The 19597-nt window shown below is 41.2% G+C and overlaps 1 protein-coding gene across 1 annotated transcript in view; it reads right to left on the bottom strand.

Moving 5' to 3' along the window:
* The window catches only part of CPNE8 (copine 8), a 181491-nt gene extending 172446 nt beyond the window's left edge, over positions 1-9045 (bottom strand). The window contains exon 1 of the mRNA XM_084877878.1: positions 7449-9045. Within this exon, the coding sequence (XP_084734004.1) occupies positions 7449-7546 (98 nt within the window). The 5' untranslated portion in view covers positions 7547-9045. The remainder of the gene's footprint in view (positions 1-7448) is intronic.
* Positions 9046-19597: the final 10552 nt, after the last annotated feature.

Genomic DNA, 19597 nt, shown 5'->3' with positions numbered 1-19597 from the left:
CCCACAAGCCCCAAACGCTAACAAATGCAGGGTAGGCCAAAATACTGGTGAAACAACACAAGTAAGACTTTTCTCTCCTAAGATACACCTGGGCAACTCCCACACTTAAGAGTTCAAAACCACTGTCCAGAAATATCACTATAATCAATTTTCCTAAAACATGGAAGCTACAAAAGAAAAACCACAACATGCCCCCCAAAAAGCATTGTGACTACATTTTTTAACAAGACCTCAGGAACTGCAGAGCCCTAAGAACAGATGTTAACTACCTATCACAGCTTGACCCTCAATTTGCCTACTCACATGCCTCATTAATGGGCTGACAGAAATCTAATTTCCCTAACTCACACTTTACCCTTCTTTAGTCAAAGAGTTTGAACTAGATCAGCTCTACTACTACTAGCTGTGAGACCTGGGAAAGTTACTTAATCTCTGTTCCTCCATTTCCTCATCTGTAAAGTGGGGATGGTAGCAGCCTCTACCTCTCCTATTTGTTTTAAAGGTTAAATAATACATGAGTGAAACACTACTTGTAACAGAATTGATCAGCTCACATCACTTGGAAACCTATTTGCACACTGACTTCAAACTCTTTGACTAAAGAAGGGTAAAGTGTGTCTAAGAGATAAACCAATGTGGCTCGGGGTGGAGCCCCCAACTGTATTTGAACACTAATTCTCATTCACCACAGACAAGCAGAACAGTAGAGGCATCTGCTTCAGAATGGGCTGATTCCCACAGGGCTCATCAGATTCTCTCCTTAGGAATGTGAATTTGCTTTCCCAGGTGGTCAGTTCCTCACAGTGTAACTGGAGCTGTGACAACTAAATGTGCAGGGTATATGCCACCAGTGAGTGGAGAAACAAACAAACAAAGTCCTAGAAGAGAATAAAGAAGATGTGGAGAGGACCACGTGAAAAGGAGAAGGAAGTAAAAAGCACACAAAATTTCAGTCTTCCTGTTGCACTATACTTCCGGGAACAGTGCACTTGCAGGCTGTCATAACCTTTCATGGATTATAAAACCATGCATTTCAGAGAGAAGAGGGTGGGAAGCAGGAAGAGATTACCCCATGAATGTCTATGCATAGTTGCATAGCCCAGGGACAGATACTGGTGCTGGGAAGGCCTGAGGAGGGGAAGGGGTGAGGGAGGAGGGGGGTCGTTTGGGGTGGGGGAGAGGGAGAAAGTAGGGGACATCTGTAATACTTTCAAGAATAAAGATTAAAGAAAAATCACATAGCCCACTTATTTCAGTAGAGAAGCAAGATCAGAGACAGTGCTGAATCTGACACTATCATTTCTAATAGTGACAGTCTAACAGCAGCAATTTTCTCCCTCTGCACAATGCTTTATCTTTTACAAAAGACCTATAAACAGCAATGTGAAAGTATGTGTTTAACAAGAGACTCTCAAAAAAAAAAAAAAAAAAAAAAAAAAAAAGCTAAATGGGTGTATGTATGTGTATTTAGATAATTTATTATAAATTTTACTGATATAAAGTATGTGTAGCTGAGCACACAATTTACAAATAATACTAATATATCTATAACATGTATAATTGCAAATTTCATAGGGCTAATTGATTCCCGTGGAATGTCTTAAGTGCAGACAATAATAAAACAATAGTCAAGCCCTAATTGGCAGTGTTGGCCAGTTTCCATGGTGTAAATATTCCCACTATGGCCAATTTCAAGCTCCCAATGTGATGTCACTGAACATGGATTGAGAAGAGGTGGACAATAACATACAGCTGCATATGTTCACCACATAGATGAAAAAGGTTGAACACAGATGATAGTAAAGAGTACAGATACTACTAACATATAGTAAAATAATTAGAAGGGAGAACTTTGGCATATGCCTTAACTATCTTTTAAAATGTTTAATTTTAGGTTTACATATTCAATTTTTAATAATTTCTTTATATAACAGCTGACACAGATTCCTGTCTCAACCCCATTTAAACCAGCTCCAACACACCACTGAAAAGTATCATCCTCATATCTTCATAGGGTAGATATTGCTAATCCACATCAAGTGACTACAGTCATTTGTTCATCAAACTGGTTAATTAAAAATTTTAATGTGAATAACTAGTACATGGTGAACACAGAGATTTTTGATTCAGTAAATCTGGTGTGGGGGCCTTGGAGTCTGTATTTTAATAGGCAAAATGCCTTTCCCGTGCCAGATGACTCATCCAGAGGATTACAGACTTCAGCACTTATTGACTACATATGCTGTGCTAAACTCAGAATATATGTATTGTATTATGGATGAAAAACAGGTTCTGTCATAAAACCGACATGTCCAGTGATAGAAAGTAACCTTACACAGTAATCCAATCATAAATTCCTAACTGGGTAGGTCATGGTGTGTAGTCACGCCCCAGGAATAAATATAAATAAAAATTCTCTACCAAAAGGTTTATCTTTCCCTTAAAGAAGCCCTGCCCATTGTTTCTGTGCACACACACCTTTAAAATGCCTTTTTCAGACCCCGAGGACATATAACCACCCTCAAGAGAGCACAGAGTCTTAGCTATCTTGTAATCCAGTCCCCCCTTGCTTTCTCCCACTTCCATGTAATCTTCCTTATGTCCCTTCCTTAATTCCAAATGCATCAAAGAAACTGCAGACTGCCACTCTGAGAGACATTTTTCTCATTCCGTTGAGATCTTGCTTCCAGGCCTAGCCTCTGTTTTGGCTCAAATGAATTCTTATAAAAATTCTTTACAGGTTTGGATGTTCTCACCTCAACAACATGGACATAAAAGAGAGAACACGCGTCCTTAAGAAGAATACAAAGACTAATGATGCAACTATTGCAGCAGAGATAACTTGGCCACTCCAAGATACACCCCGTTGGGGATATTGATTATTTTAGGATGGTTAATTTTAAGAAACAGCAGCTTTGGAAAAAGCTCTGAAAACCACCTACACCAGCCAGAAGAAGGGTAGAGGGAAATTTTTCCTCCACCAACACTATGATATTGCTACAGACCAGCTGTTTTGGGGAAAACAGCAAAATCCAGCTTGGGAGTCATAAGAGAAGATGATGTTTGAAACAGCAAAATCCAGCTTGGGAGTCATAAGAGAAGATGATGTTTGACCTGAGTCTTGAAAGAGCACAAGCTAATCAAGAAAGGAAGGGGAAGACAGGTAGGGACATTCAGGGCTGAGAGAGCAGCATGTACATGGCCAAGTAGGCAAAAGAATTTGGCCCACCAGGATAACAGCACATGCTTTGGGACTGTACCTCTTACTTGTGTTTTGCAGCCACATTTATCTGGAACACATTTTTCTTTTTAATCCTCACCCAAGGCTAGGACTGGAACACATTTTAACACATGTTTGTTCCGACTATATGTTCAGTCAGAATACATAAGGGGAGTGCTGGGAGATTAGCCAAAAGAGTTATGGCCGGGTCAAGAAGGACTTTTTAAAATGCCTAGCACAAAATAAGTACTCAATAAAGTCCCATTTTATACCCTTCCTTAGACATTAATGTTTAAAATTAATTTTATCACAATTCTAGGATTATTGCTGAGAAAGGGTTTACATAGGATAGCTAACTTACAAAGCGTACAAATACAGAATTCTCTCAATGCTTTTATAATTGCTAACTTCTCAATCAGAGAACATGCCAAAAATCACCAAAAGGATGAGTTAGAAATGTGCAACCAAACAAAGTCCCAGGGAAAACATTACTGTACTAGAGGCCTGGTGCACGGATTCGTGCACTGGTGGAGTCCTTCAGCCGGGCCTGTGCCTTCTCACAATCCAGGACCCCTAGGGACATATCAGACTGCTGGTTTAGGCCCTGCGGGGATCAGGCCTAACCTAGCAGTCCAACATCCCCTGAGGGATGTACCAGTGCCAGAAGCTGCAGGTGGCTGGAGAAGAGCTCACTCCCACTCATTTGGGTCCTACTGTGCCTGCTGCTGCTGCTGCTGCTGCTGCTCAGGAGAGGCTTGCAGCACACAGCTGCGCTCTCCAGTGCCAGCTTCTGGCTGAGTGGTACTCCCACTGTGGGAGCACACTGACCTCCAGCGGGGCAGCTCCTGCATTGAGCATCTTCCCCTGGTGGTCAGTGCACGTCATAGCAACCAGTTGACCAGTCGTTTGGTTGACTGGTCGCTTAGGCTTTTAGATAGAAGATAGATAGATAGATAGATAGATAGATAGATAGATAGATGATAGATAGATAGATAGATAGATATTATTTTTCACTTCGGCTTTACCTCATTCTAATTCACCTGTTTTCAGAATAAAATGGGAATATTATAGGTGTTATTTTCTGTTTCTAATGTTGTATCATTACAGCTACAGACGTTTTAATTAGGTAACTCAATTAACATAAAAATCTATGCATTAACATCATAAAGAAAAATGAATCCAAGAGCTAAATAATGGGTAGAAAGAATGTCAAAAGTATGGGAGCTTATTTCTACATAAAACCAGCAAGAAAGGTACGCTTGTCATCCTAACACACCAATTTTGTAGTCCTACGAAACCACCATGGATACATTCCCTTCTCTAAAACAAGCCATGCCCCTCTGTCTTGTCTCCCCTCAAGTCCCATCTCCTCATTGTAGTGTGTTCCAAACACTCCCTTCCACAATGACCTGTTCCCTCCCTCTGCGTGAACCTCCCCATTGGATTGGGTTTTACATTTTCAGAGAACTTCTCTTGCACATCTCATGGAGCATGGCGTAATGCTAGACACTCAAATACTTGGACAGTGAACACACAAAATGATTTCCAGGAATTCTATTTAGCTTCAAGGTTCAATTGTTGATTTTCTCACCTCCCCCAAAACAAAGATGAAAATATCATAAAGTTTTTAAAAGTCTTAGATTGGAGATAGTGAAAAGAGATTATCAAAAGGGATTTTATTGAGTTGCTTAAGTGTCAGCAAGTCACCAGAAGGCTCTGATTAAAAAGGTAAGGGAATTTTTTGCTCTGCTCACACATTGTAAGGCTTAGGAGCCTACAACTGTGCCTTGACATCCCCACAAGCATCCTAGGATATATGCTTTTTACCCACATCAAAGAATAAAGAAAAAAAGAAGGGACAGGTATCTCAAGGCTGTTTCTATCCTTGTCTTCTTTAACCAACTGAACTTGAAAAGAGGACTATTTACAGAATTCCACAGGTGAGAATCATATAATACACTTAATAAATACTATTGCCAACTTAATAACAACTTAACATTTTAGTCATATTGTATAAGCACTTTTCAGTCATCATCTTATTAAACTCCTGACAACATGCTACATAAGGTAAATACCATCATTTATCCTCATTTTAGAGACAAGGAAGCTTAGATTAGGTAAGACCTTGCTCCAAGTTAATAACATAAGTCATAATGCCAGAATCTGTAACTGGGTTTCTTATCCCAAACCGTCTATGATTACAAGATTCAATTCTTAGCAATGTAAGTACTTGGGTCTCATTCATAACTTCTTTTTCTTCTTCTATTTGAAAAATTAAAAACAAGACACCAAAATCTGAAAAAGAGCTGGAACAAGGGCATTTCCACGGTCTGAGGTAGCAAGCTGAAACAAGCAGCCTTAAAGCAAATAGACTTCAGGATTCCCAGCACACTCACAACAAACAAGCATCCAGGGGGGAAAAACACACACAATAATAATAACCCAGAGTGATTACATATGGACCCTATTGGCAGAAAGACCAATTGGGGTATCATTGTTTTAAAGGTATCATCACCCTAAAGAGCTTATGGGAAATTCAGACTTAATTTACAATATGTTTATATCCATTCCTTGTACAGGTCACATGGCGTTCAGATTTTATAGGATGTTCAGCCCAGGATAAGAGCTCTAGAAAATGCTGGGAATGTAGGACTTTTGACTATGCATCATCTCTGCATATTCATAACTTCCCTTTAGCATCTAAAACCAACTTCAGAGAGAAAAATAAAGGCCTACAAATTGATAGCTAAAAAGAGTTTTCCATACAGTTTCACCTGTTCAGTTGACACAAAGAAATGTGTGGAAGCGCTTAAAACTGTGGCCACACCGTAAGACAAGAAGCTAGTGCTTAGCTATCATTATCAACATTATTGTTTCCACAGTTTTAAGGTCATCGGTAAGAGGAATCAAGCAATCAAGGGATTATACATAGTTTCAGAGACAGCTGATTCACAACACCTCAGCCCTTTATTTGCAGGGAAAGTGACCCAAAGAACATAAGGCAAAGGAATTTAAAATTTACAGAACCTTGAAATTCTTCCACCGCTTTCCCAAACCCCCTCCTTCCCCTCCCCCCCCCAAAAAAAAAAATCATTCCTTTGGCTTTAGACTTTGTCTTGGCAAAATGCAAAATCAAGTCCCACTAGGTTAACAGCACTTTACGCTCCAGGGCTTATTTACATGGGAAATTCCCCAGGTTTATTAGATTTCTTCAAGGTAAGTTTTACCAAGGAGAGGAAGGGGAGGATTTCAAGGCGTGAGAAAACAATCTTGGGACGGAACGTGGACAAGCGAGAAGAGAGTTTTCCAAGGAGAGAGATCCAAATGTGCCAACCGGGCAGTGAATTATAATTCGCAAACCCTCCCCCTCCTCTTGCTAAAACCAGTTTAGCCTTGGACCGCCCATTTCCTCAACATCTGCGTGAGAGCCACTGGGCTGGCTTTACTTACAGGGAAACTGACCCAAAGAACATAAGGCCAGGGAATTTGAAATGGACAGAACCTTGGGCAAGGGCGTCCATTGTTTCTGAGCACAATGTGTCTGTGTGCTGGTAGGAAAATCGTGACTTCCCAGCTTTTGAAAGGAAGGCACAGATTCTTCTGCCATCGCTGGGCTGGAGCCCGAAATCTCTACCTATCAGGCAAGAGGCAGGCGCAGAGCCCCGGCTAAGTGTGCGTGCAAGAAGTGGGGAGGGGGCAGGGAGAGCCGAACCCAGGGCTCCAGGAAGTGGGTGGGGAGGAAGCCGCAGAAGCTGGAGCCAACGGTGTCCACGGCCCAAGCGCAGCCGGCCTCGCAGGGGGAGTCCCGGGCCACCGCGCGCGGCGGTCACGAGCGCTTTTGGCACCGCTGTCCCCTCGGGATCCCGTCATCGCCCGACCGCACCGCTCGCTCGGGTTTGGGACGTAAAAAAGGGCCGGGAAAGTGGGCGGCGGCGAGAGTTTTCACCGCTGAGTCACAGCCCAGCCAACTTTTACAGCATTTCCCCGGGAAGGAAGGAAACAAGAAGTCCCAGTTCCCGCACAGCCCACCGCTCGCTTCTAGTTCCCGCTCCACCCGGGGGGAAGGGAGGGTGACTCCAGACCCTCCACTGGGCTGGTGGCCACGCATCGCACAACTTCTCCTCCGCCCCAAGCCTCGGGGTGTCCCGGGCGCTCGCCAAAGCGCTCCCCAAAAGGCACAGGGAGGGCGGGGGGGAAGGGGAGGGGAGAGGAGAGGCTGCGCGCTCACCTGCAGGAGACCGACACCTCCACCCGCGTGGCCGGGATGGCCGCGCTCAGCTGGTTCAAGTCCCCGATGCCCGCGGTGCTGGTGTAGCGGCTGTCCATCTTGGGGAGGGAGATTGGGGGGAAGGAGGGGTGCGCCCTGGACTTGTCCGGCGCCCACTTCCAGAGCTCCAGCCGACTGAGGTCTCGGAGCTCAGCCCCAGGCAGACGGGGCTGGAGGTGGAGGGAGGAGCGGCAGGAGGCGGAGACAGCGGCTGGGAGTCGGAGGGAGGAGGCCGGCGGATCTCCGCGCCCGCTGCCCCGAGGGAACCGCGAGTGAGTCCCGGCTTCGGGCGAAGGGGACGCCCGGGGCTGCCGGCGTGCCTGCCCCCCTTCCTGCAGGCAGCAGCCCCCCGTTCGCTGGGGGCGCTCCGGAGCCTCGGGGCGGGCACCTGGTGGGATCGGTGCCCCCGGACCCAGCCTGTCCAGGAGCGCCGGCCCGGCCCGCCGCGCGCGTGAGGTTTCGGGTTTGTCTCCGCCTCTCACACACCCACAGCCGCTTCCTGGGCCGCCGCTCCCTCCTGTCAATCAGGTGTGGACGGCGCTGGGAGCGGGAGGTGTGGGCGCCTCTGCGGGCCCCTAAGTCTCTCCTAAGTCGCCCCTCCCCACCCCGCGCTGGCCCTGCCCGCCCCCCGGAGCCTCGGGGGGCGGGGGAGGGGGGGCTCCCCGCCGCCCCCTGCAGGGGAACCGGGTCCTCTGCCCCTTGGGGGTGGGTGACGGTGAGACGTGAGGACGATCGCCAACCTTCCGTGAGAGGTGGTCAAGTGGCAGAGCAATCGTATTTGGGACACGGTGGGAGCTGGCTGGACTCTGGAGAGGTGGGCAAAGGGGTGTTTGGGATCGAAGAGAACCACCGAGTTTCCGAATTCTTTCCCACCTTTCTTGGGAGGATGCCAATTCTTCTGCAGCCAGAGAGCTCTTCTGCGCCCCCCCCTCCTTTCCAAAGGCGTGCAAGTTCTGTCCTGAAATCCCGAGCTCACCCACCATCACAGCGGCCACACCTGGATGGCGCCGGACGGACGGGAGCGGAGGAGCCGGAGGGAGCGCTGCGGCTGGGAAACCGGGTACCGGGCGGCCAGGGGGTTCCCAGAAGCGGGGGGCGCGCACCTCCATTTCGGGGACCTGTGTCGCCCGCACCTTTCCGCCAGCCTCGGCCGGTGCGCCCTTCCTGGGCAACCGAGAACGCGGCTCCCCGTAAGCCTAAAGCAAACCAGGAGAGCAGAGGGAGGGGACCCTGTCCGCCCTCAGTTAGGGCGCCTGCCACGCCATGTGCAGCTGGTGGGACTAACTCCGGGAGGCACAGTTTTTCCCAGTGAGGACCTGCCATCCGCTGTGACATGTTAACCCACTTGGAGCCGCTTGCCTTATGGAGTCTAGACTGGCAGACATGGGGGAACAGAGGTGAAGGCAGTTCTGTCATAGCCTCTGGCCAAGTGTCCTTCTAGATTTTATTCTTGGTTTCCTTTCCTGATCTTCCTGCCCCACCACTTGTCACACCTTAAGTCCAGAAGTTCTCTGTTTCTCTTCCCCTTTCCCGATTACAGATTAAAACTGTTTTGTGTATTACTATTTGGAAATGTCCTAAAATTCTGAACATTTCTATTGCTTTGCCCAAAATTACATTGGGAGAAGAGACCTACTGTATTTTCTTAAGCTAACCGGACTTTTATTTTATAGAAGCCTACTGAAGAAATAAAAGTTGAGAACTTTTAAAATAGTATTCAACTCATAAGACCTTTACTTCTTAAGTTCTTCCACTTTATTAATTTGTACTATATACTAAGCTGCCCATAATTCAATTGTGCCATTTGATACATTTTGATGCCTATATTCTTCTGTGGAACCATCTCACTCAAAATAATAACCCATCCCATCAGCCTACAAGTTTTCTCTTGTTCCTTCTGTAATCAGTTTCTCCCTTTACCACTGAAAATCCCTCCAGGCAACCATTGATATTCTTTATAGAACTGTAGATAAGTTTGCATTTCTAAATATATTTATATTGCATATAGAATCCTACAACCTGTACTATTTTTTGTAGCTTCTTCTGAGCAAAATTCTTTTTATTTATTTTTTTATTGATTATGGTATCACATAATTACCTTCATTTCCCCATTCCCATCCCAAACCCCTCCCCACATATGCCCCCACCCCCCTGTTGTCCATGGCCACTGGCTAGGCCCATATGCATGCATAGAAGTCCTTTGGTTGATCTCTTCCCCTTACCCCACCCTCCCTTACTTCCTCTCTGAGGTTTGAGAGTCTGATTGCTGCTTCTCTTTCTCTGGATCTGTTTTTGTTCATCAGTTTATGTTGTTCATTATTTCCTCTAGATGTGTGAGATCATGTGATCCAGGAAATACCCTTGTAAGAACCGAAACTGAGACAAGCCATAATGGTTATGCTGAGAGGCAAATTAATCAGTCTGTAGTGAGTTCCTTTCTGAGCCAACAGTTCTTTTGAGACCCAATTTTATTGTCAAAGAGTTCCTTATGTGTACATGTCAGCCATGCTATTTCAGATCTGGTTGGTGGACAAATGGTGATGATGTAGGTCTGACCGTCTCTGGTTTGGTCCTGGGCATCCTTCAGCAACACGCAGCTGCTGTCTGCTGCATGGCTAGGCATCATCAGCATCTTCCGTCTCTGAATTGTTTCTTTTCTGTCTTCATGGTGGAGCACTTCTGTCTATTCCTCTCTGTTACAGGACTCCAGATGGTCTCCGAGTTGTTTTCTAAAAATATACAAACATATTCTCAACCAAAAGTTAATAAAGGGATATTTTCTATAAATTTGACTTAGGATCCTTTTTCATTTTTTCCCCCCAAATGATTTTCCTCTGGCTTGTTTTGACACCATGTGTGCATTTTCATGGGTATCTTGCTGTTAGCGTTTTGAATGAATATTAATTTCCTAAAGTACAAATTTTTTAGATGTAATTTACTTGCAGGATATTTTTCCTTACATGATATTCTTCCACTGTCACCCCCTTTTTTAAGTTAAATAATAGGAGGCTTTTGGAAATTTTATAATGTAGTCTTGATAGCTTTTACATTTTAATTATTTGCGCTAAACTGTGACTGCTTTAGGTTCATAACATGTTATGCAATTTTACCATGAGACGCTCTGCCAATAAGAATTTTTGTTAACACTTTAGGAACAGCTTTTTGTACAGTACAATCAGTTTTTCTAGAATATTCGTTTATTTTCATTAGCTGTGTATTTATTTACCATGTGTATATTAGTGGAAATGATTATTTCCCTTCTAGAGAAGAGCCTGAGCATTCCTGCTACTAGGCTGGACTTGGATATTAAAAACCCACTTGCCCACACCATGGGTACAAGGACCTCTCAAACAAGTCTTATTGCAGTGAGAGGGCAGCTTGAGCAAAATCCTTTCGAGATTCTTCCATGCTGTTGCATTCATCAGTAGTTAATTTCTTTTTATTGCCTGCTAGTGTTCCGTTGTATAGATGTGCCATGAATTGTTTATCCATTCCTGCATTGGTGGACATTAAGTTGTTTCCAGGTTTGGGCTACTACAAATAAAACAGCTATGAACATTAATGTGGATTTTTTTTATGTGGACATATGCTTTCATTACTTTTGGGTAAATATTTAGGAGTGGAATAGGTGGGTCATATGAAATATGAATATTTAACTTTTTAAGAAACTACTAAATTGCACCAAAATTGTTGTACTACTTTCCATTCTCACAACATTATATGAGTTCCAATTGTTTTACTAACACTTATCATATTACTCGTTTAAAGTTTAGCCAATGGAGGATAAAGGGAGGATAAATGGTGATGAAAGAGACTTGACGTGGGGTGGTGAACACACAAAAGAGTGTGCAGATGATGTGCTGTTCAATTGTACACCTGAAATCTGTGTAATTTTGTTAACCAGTGTCACCCCAATAAATTCAATAAAAGGGAAACTAGGAAAATACATTTTAGCCAATTTAATAGGTAGAAGTAGGTTAATGACTAATGATGTTGTCATATGGGTCCCACTGTGGGTTAATAACTAATGGCAGGCATATTTTCATGTGCTTATTTGATATCTGTAGCTCTTCTTTCATGAAGTGTCAGCTCAAATCTTTTGCTCATTTTTACCAAATTGTTTTATTATTCTTGAGCCTTGCAGCACTCGTAAGTTCATCATAACTTAAGTGACAAAACTTTTAAAGTACATTCAAACTCTGTTAAATGTAGTTAGCACAATACATAAAGAATTGCAATTTTATTTACTAAAATGTATAAGCAGCTGTTATTCACCAAGTCAGTGATTCAGTAAAAAAAAATTTTGAATATTTACTGTGTGCTTTGATACTGTGCTAGACCTGAGAGATACAGCTCCTGCTGGCAAGCAGATGGATGACTGGGTAGAGATTATACTGAATGAATCACTGAGTTTTTATCTCTGAGATTTTATTATTCCACAAGATTTGAGAAGACCTCAGATTGTAAACTAAATTGCCATTGTTTGTTATTTTTTCAGAACATTTATTTATGAAATAGCATGGTCAAAAAGAATCAGCTTGTCTGAAAGCATATATCTTTATAAGGACAGAGTTCATTTACCTCATCCTGCAGGTACTGTGTCAGCTCGCACAGAAATCTCAAACAAATTGTGCTGAGCAGTTCTTCAGGCGGTAGCTACATCAGTGGAAAATTCACTCAGTTGGGCCTAACACTTCCGCCCCAAGATAAGTCAGAAATACCAGCATTGCCATATGCTCACCTTCAAAATGTCCTCAGGAAATTGAAGAAAATAGGTAGCTGCAGCATTGCTTATCCTCCATGGATGGTTATATCAATTTAGCCACATAACCTGCTCTATGTAGGCACAGCTCATAAAATAAACTTATGTGGAAGCAAAGAACAGACTAGCTGTTTCATTAGGGGAAAATTGCAGCTGACAGAGGACATTTGAATGAGTGTCCAAAACATGTTCTCTGAGCACCTGCCTTCTTTCTGACCTGCTCACCATTTGGAGATGATTTACCCAAAGTGGATCAAGTCAGCACATAATTCAATAATTTCAGACAATAAAATAGCTTGAAGTTACCTTTGTGACTAAATAAATTATTTATTTACCCGTATTTGAATACCATCTTCCCAATGGTTAAGGCGGTCAGGATAATATCACTTTTTAAATATTACACATAATACGAAGATTAAGATATGTTGTGAATAAGTGTCCAGGAACATTAAAGCCAATATTTTAATCAAGTGACACTTTTCTAAGGGCTCTTGGGTGCTTGTGTAGGTAAGCCTATTCTCAAGCACTTCCTTTGTTTGATAAATAAATTTTATATTCAACAGGCCATTTAGAATACATAATGCTTTCAGTTTCAGAATTATATATACATATATAAGCATATAGAAGAATATATTTCTAATTATATTTTGAAAGTCTTGGGCTGGTTTAGGTAATATTTAGTAGTTTTTCACTATCACAGAGTCATTTGGCTCAACCACTAAATATTCAATAAAGATACACCATGAACTTGTGAGGATTGGGGAAGGGGTGGATCAGGAAGGTGATCAAACTGAGGTGAGTTATTTTATTATAACTGAATCTTCTTTTTTGTTTGTTTGTTTAATGATAGTATTTCAGTTATCTATTGGTGTGTAACAAGCCAGTCCAAAACTTAATCATTCAAATAACAGTAATTTTACTCCTTTTCATGATTCTTTGAGGGAGCAATTATGGTAGGTCTTGGACAGGCAGTTCTGCTCTATGTAGTGTCAGTTAGCATCATGAACATGGTTTTTATTCAGCTAGAGGCTGGCTGGCCTGGATAATCCAAGAAGTCTTCTTTACCATGCCTGGCAGCTCAATGCTCTTCGTCCATGTGGCTCTCCTCTTTTCTCTTCATTCAGTTGTCTAGCCAGAACTTCACATCTTGGTGACTGGCATTCCTAGAGCCAAAGTGGAGGCTGCCAAGCCTCTGAAAAGCTAGACCTGGAACTAGTTCAGTGTCACTTCCACTGGTTTTCATTTGACAAAGCAAGGTATAAGGCTAGCCTAAATTCAGGGCAGGAGTGGTGGCTGAGTTGACTTAAAAGGATAGAGCAGCATACACATATTGGAAGGGAAGGAATTGATAGCAGTCATCTTTGGGGACTACCCACTAAAAATAGTCAATTTAATTAAGGCTAAAATAATTATATGTTCCTCATTTTTTAAAAAAATACATACACACACACACACACTGATCTAATTTTTTCCACTACTTTTAATTGGTTCTATTTGGGGGGAAAATTTTATATAAGGAATCATAAGTCTTGTACCAAACATTGTAATGAGTAGGATCATAGTAGTAAGCAAGGATTTGTCTTCAAGAATGGCTTTGCTATCTATATGCAAACATAGAAGGAAGAAATAGAAAATATGAAGAATATGCTCCCTGTTTTTAAGCATCAGTTTAATGTGCTTAAAATCAGTTTAAGAAAGAGCAATAAATAAGCTATGTCTTGTCATGAGATCATGTGGTATAGACCGATGTGACTAATGCTCAAGAAAAGGCATATTAAAGAGAAAGAATAATCATTAAAACATCCCTGGGAAAATGGGACTTAATATTTTCAATTAGTAAAAGGAGAGGACAGAACAATATAGGTATGGAAATATGAGCAAATATAGAGGTAAATATAAGTATTTCATATGTTTGTACAGTCGTGAGAAGACCAAAGTCTCCAAAGAGGAAGGATGTAAATTTGAATAGAGAGAAGTTATTTTTTTTAAATATATTTTATTGATTTTTTACAGAGAGGAAGAGAGAGGGATAGAGAGTTAGAAACATCGATGAGAGATGAGAGAGAATCATTGATCAGCTGCCTCCTGCACATGTGCCCGCAACCAAGATACATGCCCTTGACCAGAATCGAACCCGGGACCTTTCAGTCTGCAGGCTGACGCTCTATCCACTGAGCCAAACCGGTTTCGGTGAGAGAAGTTATCTTAAAAGACTTTGTAATTTGAGAGAAAATATGTAAAAGGAGTGTAAACTAAAGTTATCGAAACCTACTCTATCCAGTAGAGTAGCCACAAGTGGCTATTTAAGTTTACATTAATATTGAATAAAATTAAAAACAAAGCTCCTCCATTGCATTAGTTACATGTCAAATGCTCAATAGCCACATATGGCTAGTGACTACCCTATTGGATGGTGCATATTACAGAATATTTCCTTCACACGCTAGAGCGGTGGTCGGCAAACTCATTAGTCAACAGAGCCAAATATCAACAGTACAACCATTGAAATTTCTTTAAGAGCCAAATTTTTTAAACTTAAACTATATAGGTAGGTAAATTGTTATTAACTTAATCAGGGTACTCCTAAGCTGGCCTTTGCTAAAAACTCAAGGGGCCAAAGAACCGCATGTGGCTTTTGAGCTGCAGTTTGCCAATCTCTGCACTAGAGATTTATTAGACAGTACTGACAATCTATTCTATTTCCTAATATTTCTGAAATCTATTCACCTTTCACTTCCCCTCTGCCACTACCCTTAGTTCAGTTTACTTATATGTTTCACTTGGGGTATGCAACACTCCTACCTGTCTCCCTGTTTCCAGTCATGCTTTCCTCCGATGTGCTTCCCATTCTGCAGCTAGAATGCACTTTATAAAACATTTATCTGGTCTTCTCAAATTCCTGCTGAAATTACTCATGTCATTCTTTCCCAGGAATATTCCTCTGTGCCTCTTTCCTTAACTAACACTTATTCTTCAAGTCCCAAGTTAGATGCCACTTCCTTGACAGAATATTCTCAAATATCTCTGATCTTCAGTATTCTTATCATTAAAATGATGCTATCATCTATGACACACAGTTGGTGAAAATTAATGATGATGAATGTAACTCATTGAGTGCTCAGCATTTAAAATGAGAGTAATGTTAACACTTATGTTGAGAATAATAATTTTGTGATGATGGTTTAAATTCTCTAGCTCTATTTTCTCATGTATCTGCCCAAAGTTACATTCTAAGAAGAGCAATCAATCTGTCAAGTAATAATTTAAAATGACTTTATAAAGCTGACATGACATATACTATAACTCAGTCACAAAACTAATCTAACAGAACAAGTTACTTTATGTGCAGAGAAGAGATAGAGATTAAATTCTAAGGTTCTTATATTTATTAAGGGAAATGGCAGTTTACATTTCTTCTAGAGGTATAGACATTCCATTGACTATGATTATCTAGTGATAACCAGTTAATATTAAGAACTTTTGTAGAATAAATGCTGTACATCTTGAAATCCAGGTGTTTTTAAAGGGGGCCTGTCGTAAGAATTTTAAGGATATATTTTTGTGGTTACTAAACACAGAACAGTTCTTACTTTTTAGATGAATGTTTTCAGCCTTCAAATTTATCTAAAGTTTCTTCCAAGTAGAAACTGCTAATTCAGAGAGTTTGCTTTTTAAAGGCTGCCAAAAGAAATCCATCTGTAAGACTAAGTCAGAAAGAGCAGGCCTGAAAAATTCTGAAACTTATCAAAAGAATATAGGAAATAAAACATGTTTATAGTAGGATATGAAGTCTCAAATATTTTGTTCCTGCAGGGGCCTTCCTAAATGCCCCAAATAAGCATCTTTTACCTTTATTTTTTTTTATTGTTTAAATTATTACAAATAGTAGTACATGTTTCCTTTTTTTTTTTCTCCAATTGACCTTCCTCAGCCTCCCTACTCCCTGAAACATGCCCACACCCCTTTCCCAGTGTCTTGCATCCATTGGTTATGCTTATATGCATTCATACAAGCCCTTCAGTTGATCTCTTACCTCCCCCCACAACAAACCCTCCCCAGCCTTTCCTCTGTAGTTGACAGTCTGTATGATGTTTCTCTGCCTCTGTATCTATTTTTGTTCATCAGTTTATAATGTTTTTTATTATCCATAGATAAGTGAGATCATGTGGTATTTTTCTTCCACTGACTGGCTTATTTCACTAAGCATAATGCTCTTCAGTTGCAATCCCTGCTGTTGCAAATGATAAGAATTCCTTCTTTAAATGTATTATTAGAATAAGTATTGTGTGACAACTTGCCTAATATCTATTTCCCCCGCTAGACTTGGAGCTTCGAGAGCATCAGGACCAGCCTCTTTTTCATCGGTTCTCTCCTGTGCCCAGCATATTGACCAATATGAGTCAGGTGATGTGTGGCCAGCAACTGTTGAAAGCTGCTTTGATATATTGAGTTCTGGAAAGAGCTGAGCCCACAAGTGGAATGTCCAACAGGCATTTGGGGCTATGCTGAGGGGACAGGATTGTCCAGATTGGAGTGAATAGCTTAGAGTTGGTAGTTGAAGCCAAAGATTTTGCTGAATATTCCAGGGAAAAGGAAAGAGGAATAAAAATAAAATCTGCTGAGTAACTTCCCTGAGGAGAGGAGGACAAACAAGGGTTCCGCTGAAGAAATGGATGGGGAAGAAGCACTTGAAAGAGCAGGGGAGAAAAACTCCAGGATGGGGACACTAAGAACAAGGAAGAAGACGCTTTTAAGAGGGGGCCAGTAAGATCCTGACAGCAGAAGCTACAAAAGTTGTATTATTGCCTTGTTTCCTTGCCACTGTACATTGCTAAATTCTCCCAGGAAGTTTCTAATATCACAGAATCCTCTAAAATGTTTCAGTTATCATTCCAGATCTGTCTTGCAGATTCTTATACTTAAATGCCCCTGGCTCACCTCTGGCCTTCTTCACTTCCTTGAGCATGAAGCCATCCTATTCCAGAAGTCTTCAGTGCAGAAAATACCGTGTTTCCCCGAAAATAAGACATCCTCCGAAAATAAGACCTAGCGCATGGAAAAATAAGACATTCCCTGAAAATAAGATCTAGCGCATCTTTGGGAGCAAAAATTAATATAAGACACTGTCTAATTTGCAGGGAAACAGGGTAGATCTCCAGTAAGAAATTGCATGCTGAGGGACTCACACAGGAACAACCCCTCTGGCATGTTATGGCCATGATGTGTGGGGAATGAATGCCTAATTTTCAAATTTGATTTAGATCCCTTCTAGAGCAGGGCAAATACATGTTAACTAGCATGTGGTCAGAGTCTACTCTGGCTTCTTCCTGCTTGGATAATTAGATTGTGTAACAATGCAAAAGAACAAAAGTTTTGTTGGAAATAGACACACACACCAAATATACATCTATTTAATAACTTGGTGAAATTGACATTCTTCTGGGATAGCCCCGCATTTCATTTTATTTGAGAATAGTTATTTTAATGCAAAAATGCTAACATTTTGTAGGACCTTTCTCTAACTGTCCAAGAGATTCAGGCAGAACTTTGTAATTTACAAAAGCATTTTTTTCTCATAACCATGATAATTGCTGTTAAATTTACCATGATTTATCACAGTAGATGGCATATTTTCTATTCAAGTTCAGATCATTTAGTTATTGTGTTTCCAAGGTGAGTCCTTTATTGTATGGTTTATAGAAATAAATTGTTTTTGTTAGGTTTTTAGATGTTGAGGAAAAGTTTTTGCCGTCACTGGAGTGGTGACTGCTTTCAAAGGAATGACTTGAATTACTTATTCTAAAAGAATGTGTTGAGGTTTCATTTCTGCTTTAACAAAAGGATAATTCATGGCATTTATTAAGATCTTTTTATTTAAAATTTATCTATGAAGAGCTACCCACACAACGATTATTTTTAAGTTTACATCATAAAATCTGCCTGCTGATGCTCAGGGACCAAATCTCCATAAGTGATACTTATGCTGAATAACACTAAGGCTGTTAAGGAGAGTCACAGTCAGAAATCCTGCTATTGAAGACCCACACATATTTTGTTGGCTGGAGCCAAGTTTTTGTATTATTTGATCTTGTTTTGCAAATAAAGAAAGTAAATAAAAGTAAAACATTTAGTCTATTTAAGTCAAAGTAACTACATTCATGGCCTCGCTGTGCCTCTGGACTTTTCAAATGCTGGTCTAGCCAGTTATGCCATTGAAAATTGGCGAATTAGGAGATTGACTCTTGAAGTCCCATATTTAACTCAGCAATCGTTTTCTAATGAAAAGGTTTGATTCTTCCTTTCAAATCATTTTAGTTTTTAAAGTTTAAATGTGTGTGTGGTTTTTTTTTTTTTGGTTTTTTTTTTTTTTACAAACTTAGTGTATATGTGTTACACTCTGATCTTTTTTTAAAAAAAAAAAATTTAAATTAATTTACTAAAATAGAAGGAAAATGACCAACAACCCAATAACAGATAATGAGCAAAGGACAGAAATAGACAGTACACAGAGAAAAGAAATGGAAGTAGCTCTAAAATATATGAAGTGTTGTTCAACTCATAATTTTAAAAAGAAAATGTAACAATAGATGAAGATACTATTTTTCCTGGTAAATAGGGGTTTGTGAGACTGAGAGACATTCTCATAAAGGGCTGGTGGAAATGTAAAAGTTAGAAATAGTTCCTTGGATATTCATTTGGAAAAAGAATGCACTTTAATATGTACCTTATACAATATACAAAAATGTATCCCAAATGCATCATAGACCTCAATGTAAAACCTAAAATTATAAAACTAGGAGGCGATTTTTGATCTTGAGTTAGGCAAATATTTCATAGATATGACACCAAAAGCATAAAACAACAAATTGATGTATTGGATTTCATCAAAAGTAAAATTTTCTGTTGGGAGCCGAGTCCCCTGCCGACCTGAGAATCGGGGGATGGAGCAAGGGTGGGTAAGCCCTGCCTGCTCTCCCCCAGGAGTCGGGTCCCTCGGGGACGTGGCAAGCAACAGTGTCCTTCGTTCTGCTGTGTGTGCAAAATTGGAATCTGCAAACATGTCCTTGAATTAACATCTCAGAGTACAGCTGGATGAACTTTCCCAGGCAGATATCTTCCTGCATAGGTCTTAAGGAACTGGCACGTAGCCATCATGCCCTGAGAGAAGGCCATTTGGAGGAATGCCCAGCTTCAGGGTATAAAAGAGTTTGCGCCTTTAATAAACTTGCTGCAGTGCCATCGAGCATTCCAGCCCTCCTGAAGCCCCGCTGTTCCTGTCTTTTTCTTTTTTCTTTTCTTTCTTTTCCTGAGCCTCCTAGCCCGATCTTCAGGACCTGCAGTACCGGCT

The sequence above is a fragment of the Pipistrellus hanaki genome (genome assembly GCF_964339955.1).
Source record: "Pipistrellus hanaki genome assembly, chromosome: 3".
Lineage (NCBI taxonomy): Eukaryota > Metazoa > Chordata > Mammalia > Chiroptera > Vespertilionidae > Pipistrellus > Pipistrellus hanaki.
This window is presented reverse-complemented; position numbering and strand designations above follow the sequence as displayed.